This window comes from Drosophila ficusphila, unplaced genomic scaffold (genome assembly GCF_018152265.1).
Source record: "Drosophila ficusphila isolate 14025-0441.05 unplaced genomic scaffold, ASM1815226v1 contig_791, whole genome shotgun sequence".
In the NCBI taxonomy this organism is placed as follows: Eukaryota; Metazoa; Arthropoda; class Insecta; order Diptera; family Drosophilidae; genus Drosophila; species Drosophila ficusphila.
This window is the reverse complement of record NW_025064737.1, coordinates 7,601,049-7,619,934: the sequence shown is the minus strand read 5'-3', so window position 1 is coordinate 7,619,934 and position 18,886 is coordinate 7,601,049. Positions and strand designations below refer to the sequence as shown.

Genomic DNA, 18,886 nt, shown 5'->3' with positions numbered 1-18,886 from the left:
GGAGAACCACTCGCTGCCAATCTGCCGACATCTCAACCGGTCTCAATTAACCCGCTAATGATGCAGTTGATGTTGCAGTTGCTGTTGCTGCTGTTGCTGTTGTTGCTATTGTTGCTGTTGCTGTTGTTGCCACTGTGGCAATTAAGTTGTAATCTCAATTAGATCGGAATCGCCAAATGAGCGCCCTCCATCATAAGCTCATAACTTGTGTCGCCCAAGAATTGCCCCCTAATTGTGGCCCGAGTGGCTGTCGTGTTTCTCGGTGGAAGTGGCAGCCATCTGTCCGTTGTATCCGGTATTTTCGAAAAATTTGCATTGTTAACCGATCCGAACCTTCAACTGTCATTGGCGTCTTCTGCTTGTCTTCTGCTGCCAATTAGCGGAGTGGAAGAATTCAGCGAATGTCGCGGACTTTGCGGATGTGAAGGGAACCGATCGCCCAGAACTGATGGCTTCTACGCTCCTCTTACGATCTTCATCAAGTTTAAGTTGTTTATTTAACGAACGCTTTCGTGTTTTACATCTAATGGTACAATGAATTACGGCTAGATTTCCATGGGAGGGAAGAAAAGAGGAATGGGCGAATTGGTTGTCATTTGGGGGAATAATTTACAGTTGCGAGTAGTGAATGGCGACGGGTGATGACATGATGTGGTGGTTGTAATGGTGGAGATTGAGTATTCGAAGGCACGTGGCGCATGCGCGTTGCAGTGGCTCATTCACTCCCTACTTTTTGCGGTAGGTGTAGCCACCGTCGGCACTGTAGCTCTGCTGGATGGTCTCGGGCACCTGGCTGGGTCCGTTGTACTCGTAGCCGGAGTCCTGCGACGGAGCACTGGGGTACGGGCCGGAGCTGGAGGATCCGCCGGCGGGGGGAGCACTGTAGCTGGAGGAGGGGCCGCTGGGGAAGTTCAGGGAGGAGCCAGCCGAAGGAGCTCCATAGGAGCTGGAAGGAGCCGAGGGGTATGAGCCACTTGAAGAAGATGAGCTGAAGGAGGAGGACGACGAGTGGCTGGACGAGAACGAGCTGGATCCAGATCCGGTGGAGGGTGCTCCGTAGGAGGAGGAGGGAGCACTGAATGAGGCGGAGGGTCCTGAGGCAGGTGCTCCGTACGATGAAGAGGGAGGAGCAGCGGGTGCCGAGTAGGAGTTAGATGGTGCTGCCGGGTAGGATCCTCCACTGTTGGCACTTGGGCTGGGTGCAGAGTACGAGGAAGAGGGAGCCGAGGGGTAGGGTCCTCCGCTGTTCGAGCTGGAACTTGGTGCCGAGTACGAAGATGAAGGAGCAGCTGGATATGGTCCACCGGAGCTAGAACTGGAGCTAGGTGCGGAGTACGAGGAAGAGGGAGCTGCCGGGTACGGTCCTCCACTGTTGGAACTCGAACTGGGTGCGGAGTACGAAGAGGAGGGAGCCGAGGGATAGGGTCCTCCACTGCTCGATCCCGAGCTGGGTGCGGAGTACGAGGATGAGGGAGCTGCGGGGTAAGGTCCTCCACTGCTGGATCCCGAGCTGGGTGCCGAGTAGGAGGAGGAAGGAGCCGATGCGTAGGATCCTCCGCTGTTGGAATCCGCACTGGGAGCGGAGTACGAAGAGGATGGAGCAGCTGGGTAGGGTCCTCCACTGTTGGATCCCGAGCTAGGTGCCGAGTAGGACGACGAAGGAGCAGCGGGGTAAGGTCCTCCACTCGATGAGCTCAAGCTGGGAGCAGAATAGGAGGATGAAGGAGCCGAGGGATACGATCCGCCGCTGTTGGCACTTGGGCTTGGAGCAGAGTAGGAGCTGGACGGAGCCGAGTGGAAGGATCCGCCGCTGGAACCCTTGCTGGGGGCACTGTACGAAAACGAAGGAGCTGCCGAGAAGCTTCCACTGCTCGATCCCGATCCGGTGCTGGGAGCTCCATAGCTGGACGAGGGAGGAGCGATCGGCTGGAACGAGGAGGAGGGAGCTCCATAGGAAGACGATGGCGGTGCCACGGGGGCATCATATGACGAAGAAGGTCCGGATGAGTAGCCACTGCTTCCCAGGCTCTGGGTCTTCGATGGAGCTCCGTAGTTGGTCGAGGGAGCAGAGGCCAACGGCACAAAGCTGCTCACACTGGGGGCTCCGTAGTTGGGCGAAGGCTTCGCTGGGCGAGAGGAGGGTGGCAAGTAGGAGTTGGTGGGCGCCTGAGGAGGAGCTCCGTAGCTGGAAGACGGTGGTGGTGGTGGTGGAGGGGCAGACTTCGGAGGTCCGTAGGAGGAAGAGGGGGCTGCAGGTGCTCCATAAGAGGAAGATGGCGGAGCGGGAGCTCCGTAGGATTTCGATGGTGCAGCTGGGGCTCCGTAGGATGAGGAAGGAGCGGAAGGAGCTCCGAACGACGAAGAGGGTGCTCCATAGGATTTTGAGGGCGCGGCAGGTGCTCCATACGAAGAAGATGGAGGTGCAGGAGCTCCGTATGACTTGGATGGTGGTGCAGGTGCTCCATAAGAGGAGGATGGAGGAGCAGGTGCTCCATATGAGGAGGATGGGGGAGCAGGAGCGTTGTAAGACGGCGATGGTGGGGCAGGAGCTCCGTACGAAGATGATGGTGCGGCAGGTGCTCCATAAGAAGAGGATGGTGGTGCGGGCGCTCCATACGAGGAGGAAGGAGGAGCTGGCCTAGGAGCTCCGTAGCTGGAAGAAGGCGCCGACTTGGGAGGTCCGTACTTGCTGGAGGGAGGAGCTGGAGCTCCGTAGCTCTGGGATGGAGGCGACGACTTCGGGGGTCCGTAGCTGGAGGAGGGCGGGGCACCGTAGCTCTGCGAGGGAGGCGCTGGTCTGGGAGCTCCGTAGCTGGAGGACGGACGGCGATGGTGGGGCTTCTTGGCCTGCGGCGGTGGTCCGTATGACTGGCTCGGGCGGCTGGGAGGAGGTCCGTAGCTGGACGAGGGCCGCGAGGCAGGCGGTCCGTAGGAGCTGGAGGGGCGGGGAGCGGGCGCCGGATACGGACCACCCGAGGAGGCGCTCAGCGAGGGAGCCGCGTAGCTGCTCGACGGACCGGAGTTGAACGATGGCGCCGGTCCGGAGGCGGGTGGCAGGTAGGAGCTGGCGGGCGGGGCGCCGTACTTGGAGGCGGGTCGCTGCGGCGAACTGGGGGGCAGGTAGGCGTTGTTCAGCGGCGCCTCGCGCTTGGCCGCTCCAACATCGCGGACCAGCGAAACGGCCACGATGGCCACGGCGATGACACCGAATAGCTGCTGCAAAAACGAGGAAATTAGCAAATTAGCTTTTTTATGACGCATCGATCGGTGATCCACTTCATGGGATATCAACAGCTATGCACTTGAGAAAACTTAAGAAATTTTTTAAATGTAACGTTAAGACAAATGCAATCCAACTCAGTTTAACTATGTACAAAAGTTATTGCAGTTTTAATATTTTAGTTTTGAACATAAGTTGTTCCAGTCCTAGTATTCAAAATATTTTAATATTATTCTTTGAGTTACGGTTAAACTTTGAAAAGATTCAAATTAAAAAAAATTGGAAAAGTAACTTTTACTCTGTATTATAAAATCTTTTAAATGCTATTAGACGAATATTTACAAAGCTTGATAAATGGAACCGGATATTTAAATTCTTTTAAATTTATTATATCTTTATTAAAAACACCAGTGAAATAGTAGACCAGAAACTATAGAATTAAAACAAAGGTTTGTGAAATCTCAGAACTTATTATATAAAAAACACCTTTTTAAAACCTTTGATATTTTATTTCAATGTACTCACCACTCGCATGGCTGCTGCTGCTTCTCCTGGAGATTTGCTCGATGCGCTTCGAATGCAAATTAATCGAACTGCAAAGCGGGAGAAAGGGGGGGCATTAGAGAAAATCAGTTGAAAGTGGATTACTGGCGAAAAAGAAATAGTTATAGAAAGATTACGTTAATGTTGCGTAAGTTTTTACGGCCAGCGAGACGACGGCCGAGAGTCGGCCCACAAAGCGGGCCTAATCGCTCGTCAATCTTGGCCCGGTCCGTCGACCAATGCCAAGAACTGCTGGCCAAGCAGACGGAGCGTGTCGCCCGGCATTGGAGCCATGGTACTTGCACTTAATTTGCTTTTTATTATTGGGAAAATCTCGGAGGCAGACAAAAGCCTCGGCAATCGCTGGCGAATCCCATCCGGACTCCGGAACAGAGCTCACTGAAACTCTCGAATTTCTTTTTTGGGGGGGAAATTGAATAAAAGGGCCCAAGCTGTGTGGGCGTGATCGGCGGTGGCACAAAGCTGGCGTTTATGACATTGCAAAATCAGCCACGACAGTTGGCAATTTCTCAGCGCCAAGGAGCCATTACACCCCCACTGGCTTGCATGTGCTGTAAGTTGTGAGTGACACATATTTTTTCCTCGCAGCTACTGCTGCCAATTACTGTCTCGCCTTTTGGCCACACTCGGAGTCGTCTCGACTGGTCCCGTTGCGTCTTGTTGGCTTTTCGACACTTTACTTTAATGTTTGCCTCGAGCCGCTTGTTTAGTGGTTGCGACAAATTTTAATTATTTTCCAAAGTCCGCCTAAGTGACTGGATGACCTGCTGAATGTGAGGCAACTCCTAATTTGTCATGCTAATTATGTAAAAATGTTATGGGTTGCGCTAAAAACAGAATTCTTCGACTCAAAAATAATTACTACTTTCTGCATTATTATTACATTTTGGTGAAACATTATTTTACAACTTTTTAAAAATATATTTGTACAAGTAAGAGGACGCTTAAAGTTGTTCACAGTTTCTGAATTATAAAAACCATTATCTGTTATTTTTAAAGTTTTGATTTTTGCCAATGGTTTTATTTTGTATTTATATTTTTTAATCAATGATATTTTAACTATCCTGCTAAGCTTTTGATTATTGATATTATTGATATGATAAGTTTTGCTTAAAGCCTGCCTAAATACATCATTTTAAAACTTGTTCCGATTTGGAATGATAAATAACCATTTGAACTTAAAACTTGTTCACATTTTTCAAATCCAATATTTTTGATATACGACTTTGATGGATCCTGTGCAAACAGTTTGTCACTTCTCGTTATTTATGACGATTTATAATGTATTATATTAGCAAGTTAGTTATCCTTTATGCAGCACTAACCGTTTTCGTAGGCACCAGCTGCTTCTTAGATATTTTTGGGAGGGCACTTTGCAGACGATGCTCTGCCGATGGACGAATGCGAACTACACTGCTGCCTGATGCGCAGCATGCACTTTTATACAAAATCATAACCAGGCAAAGCCGCAAAAAATAAAGGCACAAACGAAAAAAAAAAAACACAGAGAAAAAAACAATAACAATGCGGACAGACGAAAATCAAAAGCTCCGAGCCAAAAACACAATGAGAAGAAGACGCTGGCAGCGCGGCATGTCTTCGAGTTTGGTACTTTATGTAACACTTCAAATGCACTCACTCTTCGCGAGCCACCGGCCGCCGAACCACAGAAACCACCAGCCACCTCAGCGGCAACCAGCGAGCAGCAACCAGCAACCAGCGAGCAGCAACCACGGCGCATGCGCGACTTCGCCGCCAAAGCTGCGCATCTGCCACAGTGGAATATGCTTGTACAACAACAAAACGTAACAAAGCCAGTGGCAACAACAAAGCCACAGCGATCGCGAAGCTTTCGGCATTTGCTTTGTTTTTGCACCGATAAATTCACATCGATCGGTTGCCAAGTTCAGTGGCAACATCTGTCATCCGTTTTGTCTTTTGCATAAGTAAGACTTGGCAACCAGCTAAATTGGTCTATTAAAATGGCACTTAAATTGCAAGTCATTTGTGACACGAACTACCGCCAGCCACCTTTTTAAGAATACAAAATATGCTTCACAATTTGTATAAACAATTCATAAATTTACACAAAAAATTGGTAAACAATTTATCAACACTGCCTATAAGTGATTCATTTAAAGAACTAATGAGATGGTAATCAAGCAATTAAGTAATATATAATTATTGTTTCGTTTGTTTTGCGTTTACTAAAGAAGCAGCATTAAATTCCATTTAGAGACAACCGAAGTAACAATGAGTATAAATTATATTTTTCCTAAACAATAGATGGAACCAGTTACATAGCCTTTCAGCACTATAAAAGAAGACTAGCTTTAATTACTTTATATAACTTTTTGATTCAAAAGTCCAACCTAAAGTAAGCCAGCAATTCGAAATAACCTCAATAACAGTTTCCTTTGTATGAAGTAGCCCCTCAAAAAAGTTGTACCAACTCGGGAGCTCTTCAACTCCTTTTATTCTCCAGTTTTTCCCCTTGTCCAATCAATCGATAATCAAATCATATTGCAGGACTCAACGTCTTAGGGTTGGATCGTTTATTTTAGGCGACAGTTGGAGGCATCTCGGGCTTCTTCCAGATGTAGCTGGCCCACGGGATGCACTCCTTGAGCAGGTGCATGTAGGCCAGTCCAGTGGGGCAGTCGACCTCTTTAGCGGGAGTTCCGAGGGTCTCGCACAGCCAGTATTTGGCGGCATCGAAGTGGTGCGTGAAGGTCTGGCCAATTTCCGACTCATCCTTGCAGGCGGAGCGACCCGCATCGGAATTCACGCCCGAGACCAGAAAAACGGCCAAGAAGATGGCACACAGGGCAACGACTGGCGGGGAAAGTGATGAAACAATAAGTAATCGATATGAAAACAACATTAAAATTCAACCTCGCACCCACCAGACTTCATTTTCAGCTGTGAAAGTTTCTCGGCAGAAGGAACCAACTGAGACCTTCACGTTTCGGGGTTGGAACTTTTATACTTTCGAGGGGGACCACCGCCGAAAAACGAAGTGAAAACAAGAATAATAAAAGTATTGACATTGTGACACACGCGCACATCCGTTGATTATTATCAAGGGAGCAGAGCGAAAAAAAGCAGAGCATCTTTATCATGATGGGGGAAATTCTGCCAAATAATTTGGTCCCAGGGGTGGGGAGGCAAAAGATAGCGAATAAATTGAAACATCATCTACTGCAACATCGCAAACCAGATAGGAACCCAGTGCATTTTTAATGGACTCTTATTGTATCACCTGCAAAATAAATTGGCACATGACAAGCCCCTTCTTTATCTTCATGAACTTCCTTTCAGTCGCTATATTTAAATATTTTTTTTTTTTTTTATTTATATTTATTCAAGAAAGAATTATAATGCCATACGATATATGTGATATTTGCTCTAAATCCATTTAGTTGTATTATCTAAATATAAATAGATTTAATTCTTTATTGCTTTTAAGCCAATACTTCTTTTGACCAACAGATAATACAAACAAATATAAATTCATACAGTCAATAGTCATTCAACATAATAACCATGACTGTTTATTGACACTTTGCCAAGTGTAACCCCATCTGGCATGCCAAATCCATAATCGGATATTTCCATAATTCATAAAACAAATGCTGAAATCTGAATCCGTTTAAATTGTGCAACATTAAGGTCTATCGGCCCATTCATTAATTAATTGCTGACTATCTTTTCGATGGTCATAGTTTTTTGTTCGTTTTTTGTTCGTTTTTTGTTTTGTCATTTTGCGCAGACATTTTGCATTAATATTAACTGTTTGTTTCTTTGTTTAGCTTCGGTATCGAAGCTTTGGTCGCCTTAAGCGATTGAGGCGCCAGGCCACTTGACCAATATAAATAGCAAAAGGCAGCAAAAATAAAACGCGGCAAAAAACCACACGAAATGTGCCGGCTGAAGCTCCAAAAAACCAAAAACCGTTTAGCAGCAAGAGTGGGTCGAAACCGAAAACCCTGAAAATCGCTTACAAAATGCTTTAAAGTGTAATTACAGTTTCCGCATTGAGGTAGCTCCAACTTGGAGTGCGGAGAAGGAGTAGGAGAAGGAGGAGGAGGAGGTAACCACCAAGCGGCGGACGCAACTCCCCAGCGGGTGACGATTTTTTATTTGGTCAGGAGACAAGATGACGCTGCCGTATCGCATCGCTTGTGTTAAGCCGTCTGATTATTTCAGGTTGGCCAAGTCAAGATGATGGTGGCAACGCAGTGCAGCGGCTAATTATCGATTAAGCCGACACGCTCGGGCACTGGGCCAAATCCAATTAATGCGACCAAGTGAAATGCGGCTCGTTATGATTGCCATTGCCCAAACGGGCGACATCCGCAGGCGGGGAACTAAAAATAAGTTCAACTCATTTGGACTGAGTGATTTTCCATGTGCAGCAAGTGTTGGGGCAACAAGTGAAGATAAGATGGATGCTATAAATATGCCAATTGGCGGCCTTCGATTGCATCACTTTCATCATGTACAAGAGTGAGGCACATCATTATGATCCTACCAGAAAAATCTAGCATTTCATTATTACACTTCTTTTCCTTTAGGCACCCTCCTCTGCTGCCTGCTTTTGGGCGTTATCCTGGCTCTGAGCCACGCCTACAACGGCCAGGACATCTACGCCGAGCCCAACTGCGCCATCGTTGAGGATCACGCCCGCAAGTTCCGCGACATCTCCGATCCCACCCACTACTGGGTGTGTCCCGAGGGTCAGGAGAAGGCCGACTACATCCAGTGCCCCGACAACTACGCCTTCATGGAGAAGGAGCAGGAGTGCGTCGTCTGGGAGCAATGGAAGTGGGTCGAGCCCTACACCAAGTAAGCAGCCAACTCGACTAAGCCGCCAACTTTTGATTGGATTCGATTGGATTTACGACAGGGTGGTTGGGTCAGTGGTGGTACAAATAAATTAATATTGTGTCCCAACTTTGGGCAGAACAGTCAAACGCCTTTCAATGTAACTGCAAAGAAGCTGAATGAGAAAACTTTTTGTTGGTAAGTATGTGACGGACACTTAAGTCCGAAGCTTAATTCATTATTTTCTTAATAGTAATTCAAGAAATTCAGGCTTGAAACTATATAATCAAACAATCAATCTATCAGTGTTTGATGCAAAATATGTACTCATTTGTTTACATTTTCTAAATCAAGGTATTCCGTAAGAAAATAGATGTTAATTTCTTCAATTTTCCTCAAGTATTTTGAGGAGTTACTCAAGTATTTTTATTAGAGTTGTACAGCAATAATAGGAAACCCGTAATCACACCTCAAAATGCTGTAAACAATCAGTACCTTGGGTACTGTGTTCCATAACAATCTTCACAAATTTCCTAAAACATTTTCCATAACAACCTACAAGATCTAAAAGTACAAGTCACCGTAGCTTAAGTCCATTGTATAACCCGGTAATTGGTGGTTGCGGTTTGCTGGTCTTCACTGTAAGATGCTGCCTTGGACCTGAACTTGAGCCTCCACCTGAGTATATGAGCTCCAGAGCCCGGGGCCCAATAGCCAGAAAGCCAGAAAGGCAGAAAGCCCAATGAGGCAGAACTTTTAATTAACCAAGGCAGAGATACACACACGTCCGCTGACGGTTCCCAGGGGCCCTGGGCCATTTGGGCCCACATGAACCAAACTGAACTGAGCGGGCCGGAATATGAGATACGTCTGATAAACGATAATTAGGCAGTGCGTGTCTGTTGCGCTTGTAATGTTATCTAACACCTTCGATTGGCAATCAAAGCTGTTGCCGCTGTGTGCTGCTACCACAATCAATCAACTGGCATTGTGAACGCTGCGAGACTACGATCGACAATCATTCAAAATACCCGAAGAGGAAAAAATATAGCCAGACGAGCCAAAGTCGCACTCCAGTGCTCCAATTTTGAGCTTAACATAATATAAAAATTGGAGCTTACACGTACCTATACTTTTTTCTATTGGTTGCCTGGTAAAAGTCATAAATATCAAAGCGTGGCGAAGAGAAACACAAGAGCTCGCATTAAAAGTGAAAAGTACTTCAATAAATTTAGTTAGAAATCATTGCCGCAATGCAAACAAGCAGTTTTTTTTCTATTTTTTTGGACCCGATGGCCTCAAGTGCTCGGTTCGTGGGCTCATTGTGGATGCCCCACGGCAGCGGTTGAAGTGCCCATCGATGGCATCACATAATGAATTGTCGGACGACTGGCGGTGGTGCCCCAGCACTCAACTTACTCACGTTACTCACCCGCAGATCTCAGGCCCGCTTTTGAGGAAAGTTTGTGTGGCCTTGAGAAGGCGAGGAAGCTCCATTATCTGCATGCAGATAAGACTCCATTTCCCACTCCCATTCCCTGCAAATTGCCATGACAAAGGCAATGGTAATGGCATTGCCAATGGTAATGGCGATGGCGATGGCGATGCCAGCCAGATACGAGTGCTACTCCTAGTGGGGCACGAAAACAAAGCACTTGCATTAGTTGCTTCATTTGCCAATACAATATGGCAGTATAGCAGGTAATATGGGCACGGTGTGGGCTGTCTTTATCAGATGTCGTCTCATTTCTGGGTTAAGATGAGCTGCAGCCGGCGGTTTTCGCGCTCCAATCTCGAGTGCTGTGTCGCACTTGGCCAGCAATTACATCGATAAACGACATCCATAATTATTCCCATTATGTGTTTACGAGTATCTTCATGCATCTATGCAGAGTTGTGCTAATAAGGCGAGTACTCATCATGAAATCTACGACATTGAACCAGTTTTCACGTTTCTGTTTCCAGCTAATAAATAAATACACATTAATGACTGAATTATTCGTTGACAGAACAGATGGATCGATAAATGTTGGGTCGATTGCAATTTAAAAGTGGATAGCCACAATATTTATTCAATGAAAACTTCTATAATTTTTTGTTTGCCCCTAACATTTAATTATGTTTGCAAATCCAATAATATTTCATAACAAAGTTTTCTGTGTGCTAAATTTTATGCTAATATCTAAGTTTGCGTTAAGGATTAACTCATTTGACCTTGACTAATTTGCCCCACAAAACTTTTTGGTTCCCTCGTCATTCGACCACTTCCCCGCTGACAGTTTTTAGTAATTATCTATCGCAATCTATCTCAATCCAGCTCCCTGGCCAAAAACCGCAGACAGCGCTGCTTTGATTGATGGCTCCACTGATTTGACTGATAAGAAAACATATGTACCCTCTATGTGCACACAGAATTAACGTATATATCTAAACATGGGCTGTCAGGCCAGGTGAGTGACAAATTGACGTGTCGCAAAAATGATGAATCTACCAGCGGAGGCCGGATCGAAGGAAATCCACAATGGACAGACAGACAGATATATGTTTATGTCTTACTGACTGAAGAAGTAGAATTCAAATGACCTTTCATCAAGCTGACAGATAAATTCAAACTGACACATGACTGCGAAAACCGCCCTCAAGCGATCTAAAAAATAGTATTTGAGTGCTCTGGGCTCAAATTTAGCATAGGTCAAAGTTCGCAACTGAAGCGGGATTTTGGTTCAAGTCCATTGCTGACGTCATCGAGCCGGAGCATCCAAAATGTGCCACGAACCCACATCAGGAACAATAAGCCGGAGCTCAGAGCGAAACGGAAACCGAATTTGAAGCTGGGAATGTGAGGAATATCAACACCATCTCACTCGCATCTCACCTGTCATCCCCCACCTGCTTTTTATCTTCGCTGGGAGGCAATTCAGGCAATCCCCTCGGTCGTGATATTTCCATTAAATTTTCACAGTCTTTCCCTCTTTTAGGCATACGCAATTTATATGCATTAAAACTTTATTCCACTTTCAAACGGCGACCGGTGAAATGTCTCTGCTCATCTGAAATGATTGCAAGGGATCTGAGTGATTGAGGTATTTCATCTGCAGACTGTTAATTGAATTGAGGGCTTAAACAACCAGACAAGGCCAGAACAAGTTTCATTTTTCAGCAGTGAGAGTGGGCTGTCCTTTGTTAGCCTCAAAAATAATTAGAACATTGTTTGCCATTCCATTTTCATTTTTACTGCACTTTAAAAAGTGCTTATGGGAAATTTGAATTTTTTTCCTAATGTTTTGTATTAAAGAATTATTATTTAAAGTATTTACTTTTCAAAATTTCTTCAAAGTTGTTTGTCTAAAAAACGCTATCAATACATATGTAACAACTTAATCTTGTACGTATTTCATGTTTAATAATTACTTACAAAAAATATTATTAAGCTGTATCTGGAAAAATCAACTTAACACCAGAACTAGGATAAGTTGTTTAAAACAATTTTTGTAACAAACATTAAAATAAAAAAAAAACATACATTTATTATTTTCAGTGTTATCAATAAGCTGACCATTCTTTTGGCAGTAAGTAATGCCATATCATCGACAAATTGTTAGAACTTTTTATAGTTTCAAAAAGTGAGGATGGGCGAACGGGTGCAGGGGATACTGCACTTTTACCAGCTTAAAGCTTTCACCACAGTGGCTTCCCCTTAATTCCAGCCGAGCTGAACAGCTGATGAACAGCTGGAAGCCACATGTGTCTTGGTGGGAGCACTGGAAGTAACCGTTGGAAGGCAGAGCGCGTTCATTCTGACAGGAAGCGAAGGAATCTCCACAGATAACGGCTCCGCCTACCACATCCAGTCGACTCCTAGCGCGTGTGGATGTGTGTGAGCGTGGGAGAGGAATCGACACATGTATTGGTGGCAAGGCCACACCCACGCGGCCATGTTTGAATGAAATAACAGTAAAAGCAAAAGCAAACGCTTTGCAAAATGGCAAAGTCAATTGAGAAATGGCGTGGGAGCAAATACAGCTTAACGGAACGAAATGACAGGTGAAACACCCGACACAAAATGGAAACTGAAACGCTGGGCAGTAATATGAATTTAGGTTACAGGCCAGAGGGAAAAAGACAGACAGAATGAGAAAGAGAGGGCGAAGGGAAGTATAAATTAACTGCAAGTGTTGTTTTCGTTGTTGTTGCGCGCTTAGTAAGTTAGTTAAGGTCATCGAAATGTCAAAAGTTGCATTCTCCGCTTTGCAAGGGGAGCGGATGGATAGCATAACACGCACACCAAACGTTTGTCCCATTGACATTGCTGTTGACAAAAATAATCACGCGACATTTGCAATTAATTTTGGCGGACTCGCCCTCCAAAAACAACACGAATATTTTTGGACATTCCCTTGGGCGTTTGGTTTAGCCTTTAGTTTTATTTTTGGCCATCTCCTAATGCTCCCCCTCTTTTTCTCTTTTTCTCTCTCTCTCTTTCACCCATTCAAAAGTAACTTTGATGTCGGCCATTGTTAGTTCTTCTTCTTCTTCGGCTCACTTACACACTTCAACACTTTCGGCAGCCATTTTGATGGCCGCTGTTCCTTTGAAATTCCACCACTCGTGACACTCACACACACAAACACACACACATGCAGAGAAGGAAATTCCTTAGCACTCTTTTGTGGTTCCACTTTGAGCCTCTTCCTCTTCTTTGATTTTCGGCACGTACCCTCTCTCTCACTCTCTTTGACACTTTCTCCATCTCCCTCGCACTGCGCAAAGCTTCGTCTTAATTTTAATTTTATTGATATTATTCAGTTTGCGCAAATTCCATTAGATTTTATTGCCCACCACAATCCCTTCAATTTTCTCTTAATCTTTTTGGCAATTTCAACATTAGTTTACCGCTTATGACCTGCAGAATAACTTGCACAAATGAAAACCTATTTAATTATGCAGGACTGTTAAATTTTAATCTATAGAAAAATAAATACATATTTTATAAAGAATATGATACTTTTCACAAAATCCAATATACATTTAAAATTGTATCTGACATTTCTGTTGGAATTTTTTCTCAACTAAAAACTGCGCAGAATCTCCAATGCTTTTAATTGCTTCTTTACTAGTTGAGAACTTATATTTCTAGAAAAATAAATTTCTGTGACAAACATATTTGGTTTCCGTTGACATTTGGTGGAAAGAGATTTTGGTAACTACCTCAGGTAGAAGTGATTTATTGAGTTCTTTCGGGTTAAATACCTACAAACTTCCAAGCGTGATTATTTATGGATACAAAATTCCGTGAAAACGGTTGCCTGGACGCTAATTACCAATTAGTTTGGTTTCCCTCATGGAAAATTCAGTAGTGGGATAAGCGAGTTTCCAAAGTTAAACATGATCCAAAAACTTTACCGGTCCAGTTAAATTAACTTGTAATTCAATACTGATTTGTGGAACGGGAAATCCACCCACACAACGTGAGCAGATAAAATTGCGTTTCGGTTGGGAAATTACAGACTCGCTTCAGCTTCGAATCTTAACTCTTTACCTTTATCAACTCCCACTCCTTTGAAAGCAGAACATCCACGCTAACGAGGCATCAGCTCATGTTACCCTTCTTGTTCCGGGGTCCTTCGTCCTTGGTCCTTGGTCGTTGGACGTCACACGACCTGACAGCTGACTTGTCGACTCCGGCACAAAGAGCGCAATCAATTGCAACTATAAGTACTCGCAATTAGTGTTGCCCGGGGCTTATGCAATCAATGTGAACGGGCTGGATTGAAAATGTATATATTTTCCGGGGTTTATGCTCGCTTGGCTCTATGAATTGCCAATGAAGGCTGCATTTCACTTTGGTTTGACCAGCAATCGCAAGGTAATGCAATTTTGGGAAATGGAGAGGGGAATTAAAGGATATGTGCATGTGGCATTTGATTTTCATAAACAGTTTAAGGGGTTTTAATAATATTAATGATGTTCAGCTTTAAAGAACTTTAAATTACTTGTATAGCAGCAAGGTAATAAATTTCTTTTATGGATCTTATTACCAAAAATATGAGCTGGCTAAACAATCTATTAACTATTAATAAGCTTGCTTATGTTCATTTATCTATTGTCTAGCAACTATTAATCAAAGTTTAGTTCCACGTGGCTTATCCACTGGGACATGTTCCGCTGTCAATTAAATTATACAAACAACTATGACGTTTTTATTCAATTTATTTATGTATTCTTATCCCGAGCGGGGATCAACTGGCACATGTATAAGCCTGCCTAAAATACAGCTACCATTTTTTTAAAAACCGAATCTGCGTCAATTTTACTCTGTCAAAATATCGTTTACAATTTTCGTTAACTTTGTTATACGAGTATGTTGCACTGCAAAATGTAGTGACATTTCATGTTGTTGCACCTTCTGCCCCGATAAATCCCGCTGTCATGCGCAATTTTTGAGTACCCATCATAGCTTGTTTACCTTTGGTCGCCACTTGCTGTGCCGCCTCAGCTCCAAAACAAACTTTGTCGCAGCGGGATATTCCCCAGGATTCCCGGTGGAAGTGGATGTGGCTGCGACTGCCGTCAAACGTTGCGCCCTGGGGAATCTGGCGGTCCCGGCAAGGACCAAATCCAGAAACTGCCACTGACAGCCAACAGCAGCAGCAACAACAACAACAACAACCTAGCTGGCTGGCTGGCAGGTATCCTGCTGTCTATCTGGCTGTCAATATCGCACAGAAAGGATCAGCGGCAGTATGAAGCCATCAAGCTGACTGGTTGACTGGCTGGCTGGCTGTCTGCCGATGGCAGTGGAAATATTTTAAGGGAAATATAATTTAAACCTCCTCTGATGGACGGACAGATGGATGCGAGGAAAAAAGGGTTTTGTGCCTGGCAGGACATGCCAAAAACCGGCTGATGTGGATGTGCTGTGGTCGAAGCAATCCAATTAGGAAAATGCAGGATTTAAACCATTTATCGTATGTTCTTGTAACCAGCAAACTGCTCCGCCGTTTCGAGAATATATTCAAAAATACCCACACGTATTCGCCAGGTATAAAAATCGATAGAATGTAACGAGGTGGGTGGGTGTTTTCATAAGGTGGTGGGTGGGTTTCACCTTGGGCAGAAAGCAGACCCAAAGGCGCAGCGTGATATTTTATAAGTGTTGTTTTTGTTTCTATTTTTTCTTACCACTGCTGCTGTTTCTGCTCGTAGTGGTGGTGGTGGTGGTGGTTGGAAAGTGGTTGTGGTGTCTGTTTTACGGCTCGCCTACATTCGAGCAGATGCCAGACTAACCCGTCATCTAATTGCCAAAAGGCGCACAACATCGTACCCCCGGAATTACTGCACTCGTGCCGGCATGACTGAATCCCTAATTGAAAATAAACATTAAGGTACGCAATTAAATATGCTGCAGTCTGGCTTGTTTGCCAGGCTCGTTATCCCGCTTTGAAGTTTATTTTTTCCCCATTTTATTGCCTCGAGCCCAGAGGATTCTGGCACTGGGAACTTTCCGCTGACTTTCAGTCACCTTGCGGTGTCGAATTTCAATTGTTTGCTCCTCTCCGCTGGCGGAGAATTAATTAATCGCCCAGGTGGCTCCATTTCGCAACATGACAAATGATGGCACATCTCTTGGGTCAAACAATTAGCTGTAAATTAAATTGGCATTAAGCTTAACTGCTGCGCAAATCGACGATGGATAAAAACTCGTTATACAGTTAAACTTCTCTAAGAACGTTCTGAAAACGTGGCTTTACACCTAAACATTTTATATTCCTTCATTAAATGCATTTTAATTAAGTTAGGTATATCATAAATTATTCCTTTAGACCAGGAGAAACATTAATAATATTCACGGCGCCACTCAAATCTCTAGAGATTTTAAAATTGCTTGCTTTCAAATAATAAGTATTCAAGGGCACATCTGAATAAATTAAATGTGTAATAAATAAACATTTCGCTGTCATAAATTCTGAATTTCGTTAACATTTGCGCATCTTAATTATAATAAGGTTCAGTTGGTTAACATAAAATTAAAGTCATACCTAAGTCGTTGTTTTTAACCAAATGTACTATTTTCCTTATAAAACTCCACTCTAGTGCAATCCATTGACACGTAATATAAACATTTTGGGAGGGATAATTTAAAATGAAATTATTAATCATCTGAAACATGTTAGCTTGTTTGTTTTTATTTTTTTAAATTTTTTTCTAATATTTCTTTCCTAAGTACGAATAATTGTTGTTTGGGAAGTTGTACTGTATTTAAATATATACCAGCTTTATTTCGTTCATTTTGGCGGCTGAGTTTTGTGTGCCTATTCTTTGTTTGGTCTATTGTGGGCGCCCGACGAGGCTCGTTTTCTTTTTCTTGGGTCCGTTTGCTTTGCCTTGCGTGCCTTATAGACATTTTTCTCTGTTTTGGCCGCGTGGTGCGTACCAGGTAACCTTGTTTCCAACCACTTTTAGGTGGGCCGCCGTACGTTGGCCCGACTCGGTCATTCGGCGGACGGTTGTGCCATATAATTTGGCCCCGCACATAGTGTTGTTATACTTAAGCCGCGGCGCAAACATCCGCAGCAGGCGAAACCAAACCTACAAACCCACACACAGAACCCACCCACAAAACCACACCCACACCTCCGAGCGAAAAGGACACGCACACAGGAAAATGAGGCACACCTTGATTTACCTTTGAGGCGTCTTTGCCCCCCGCTGCTCCTCCTCCTCGTCCTTCTCATTTTCCAAGCTCCTTCGGCTCATATCGATCGCTGCATTAAAAGTTTCCCACTCTCTGTACTTTGTATACCGAATAAAATGAATAAAAGAAGCTGCAAAAATAGTTTGAGCACACCAAAATTTTGCACTCGTAATTGCTTTTACGTGGCTGGATTTTGAAGGTTTTGACTGCTGATTGGGGACTTGGCAGGGCAAACTTTAAATGCAGAGCGAAACTTTGTGTTTGTAGTAAAAAATAGAACTGAATATACTGGTGGGCGGGGGCAGGTGGCGTGCCATTCATGAACTCAAGCCCGATAATCAATCAATAAAACTGCTCTAACCTTGACATGACTTTCAGTTCAGCTGCCTGTTCTCATTTGCGCTGTTAAAAGTAAATGGAAATGTAATCAACCAACTAGCGGAATATCTCTGGCCCTCATCTCGATTCAGTGGGTCAGTTGGCAGCGCTTTTCCTGTAAATTAAAAAGGGAAAACTCACTGGAAAAGTTCTGCCCTAATCACCTAGAGCGACTTGCAAAGCGGTGAATAAATTGTAACTTTTTTATCCGAGAACTCCCTGCATAAGTAATGTAACGCCAGTGACAGGGAAAAAGAGTTGAGACAAAAGGTGAGAATCTAGCAGAAAACTTTGCCATTGAATTTCTTATGCGATGTTTTGGGTTTCGGCCTTATGGTTCCCAACATAATTTTGTGGCCTTTTGAGCCGAAGTTAAGACTTGATAAATTGCAGGGAGTGCTTGTCAAGTGATAAATGACAAAGAAATTGGCAAATTGTGTGACAGTCGGGTCGAAAAATCTAACAAAAGCCGGGTGTTAGCCCCTGCATTGCAGTCCTGCCCTCTCAACAGATATTAATCTGGTGTCCATGCTGTTTGCCAGTCTTATTGTCTGGCCCACTTGAGTGCCGAAGGTTGAGAGAATCGCCTGTTTATTGTTCGGGCAATTGCTGAAATTAACAAAGAAATTGCCCGATTGCCGACCAGGGAGTTTTGTTCTTGTAAAATAATTACATGTCAGGCAAAAAAACAAAAAAAAAAAAAGGAAACAGAAAACAAAAATCTGTTGTTGTAAAATAATTATATTTGGTGAGTGAATGGGTGGTTGTGTGTGTGTGTTTTTATGACCGAAGCAAGAAGGAAAACTCAGCAAATAAATCTCCAAAGCAAACTGACTGCCTTACATAAGCCCCGAAATGTGTGCTACGAAAATGGCAAACGCAAAAAGCACGCAATGACAAAAAACGGGGGAAAAAAAGCAGGGAAAACAAGGCAAACCGACAGGTGAGAGAGAGCGGCCGAAAAGGAAATTGATTTTCCTCGCACAGTGCGAATAGAATTTTATTCAAATGTGCTCAACTGGGCGAGAGTAATGAGCGTGGGGAAAGGCGGCGGGAGAAAGCGAATCCGTGGCAGGACTTGCCAGCCAATTGGCCGGATGCCCGGCGGAGGCGCAGACGCATGCGCAGATGTCCTGCGCCGTGGAAGGCGCACGTTGGGGACCATCGGCCCTTCCAGCCTGTGAATACCGACAAAAGGCGAG

At 44.3% G+C, this 18,886-nt stretch overlaps 4 protein-coding genes across 4 annotated transcripts in view; 2 read left to right on the top strand and 2 right to left on the bottom strand.

The window, feature by feature from the left end:
- Positions 1 to 478: 478 nt before the first annotated feature.
- On the bottom strand, positions 479 to 5,201 carry LOC108088090 (extensin). The gene is made up of 3 exons (XM_017185746.2): positions 5,110 to 5,201; positions 3,746 to 3,813; positions 479 to 3,216 (listed from the first exon to the last, which is right to left on the bottom strand). The coding sequence occupies exons 2-3, from the start codon at positions 3,752 to 3,754 to the stop codon at positions 727 to 729; spliced, it is 2,499 nt and encodes an 832-aa protein (XP_017041235.1). The 5' UTR covers positions 3,755 to 3,813; positions 5,110 to 5,201; the 3' UTR covers positions 479 to 726.
- A 1,134-nt stretch (positions 5,202 to 6,335) lies between these two features.
- On the bottom strand, positions 6,336 to 6,723 carry LOC108087925. Its single transcript, XM_017185511.1, has 2 exons — positions 6,691 to 6,723; positions 6,336 to 6,619 (listed from the first exon to the last, which is right to left on the bottom strand). Exons 1-2 carry the CDS (start codon positions 6,698 to 6,700, stop codon positions 6,345 to 6,347), a joined length of 285 nt encoding a protein of 94 aa, XP_017041000.1. The 5' UTR covers positions 6,701 to 6,723; the 3' UTR covers positions 6,336 to 6,344.
- A 1,560-nt stretch (positions 6,724 to 8,283) lies between these two features.
- On the top strand, positions 8,284 to 8,754 carry LOC108087887. Its single transcript, XM_017185465.2, has 2 exons — positions 8,284 to 8,293; positions 8,362 to 8,754. Exons 1-2 carry the CDS (start codon positions 8,284 to 8,286, stop codon positions 8,634 to 8,636), a joined length of 285 nt encoding a protein of 94 aa, XP_017040954.1. The 3' UTR covers positions 8,637 to 8,754.
- A 10,058-nt stretch (positions 8,755 to 18,812) lies between these two features.
- The window catches only part of LOC108087886 (choline O-acetyltransferase), a 28,970-nt gene continuing 28,896 nt past the window's right edge, over positions 18,813 to 18,886 (top strand). Inside the window, exon 1 of the mRNA XM_017185464.2 lies at positions 18,813 to 18,885. Coding sequence (XP_017040953.1) covers positions 18,813 to 18,885 — 73 coding nt within the window. The remainder of the gene's footprint in view (position 18,886) is intronic.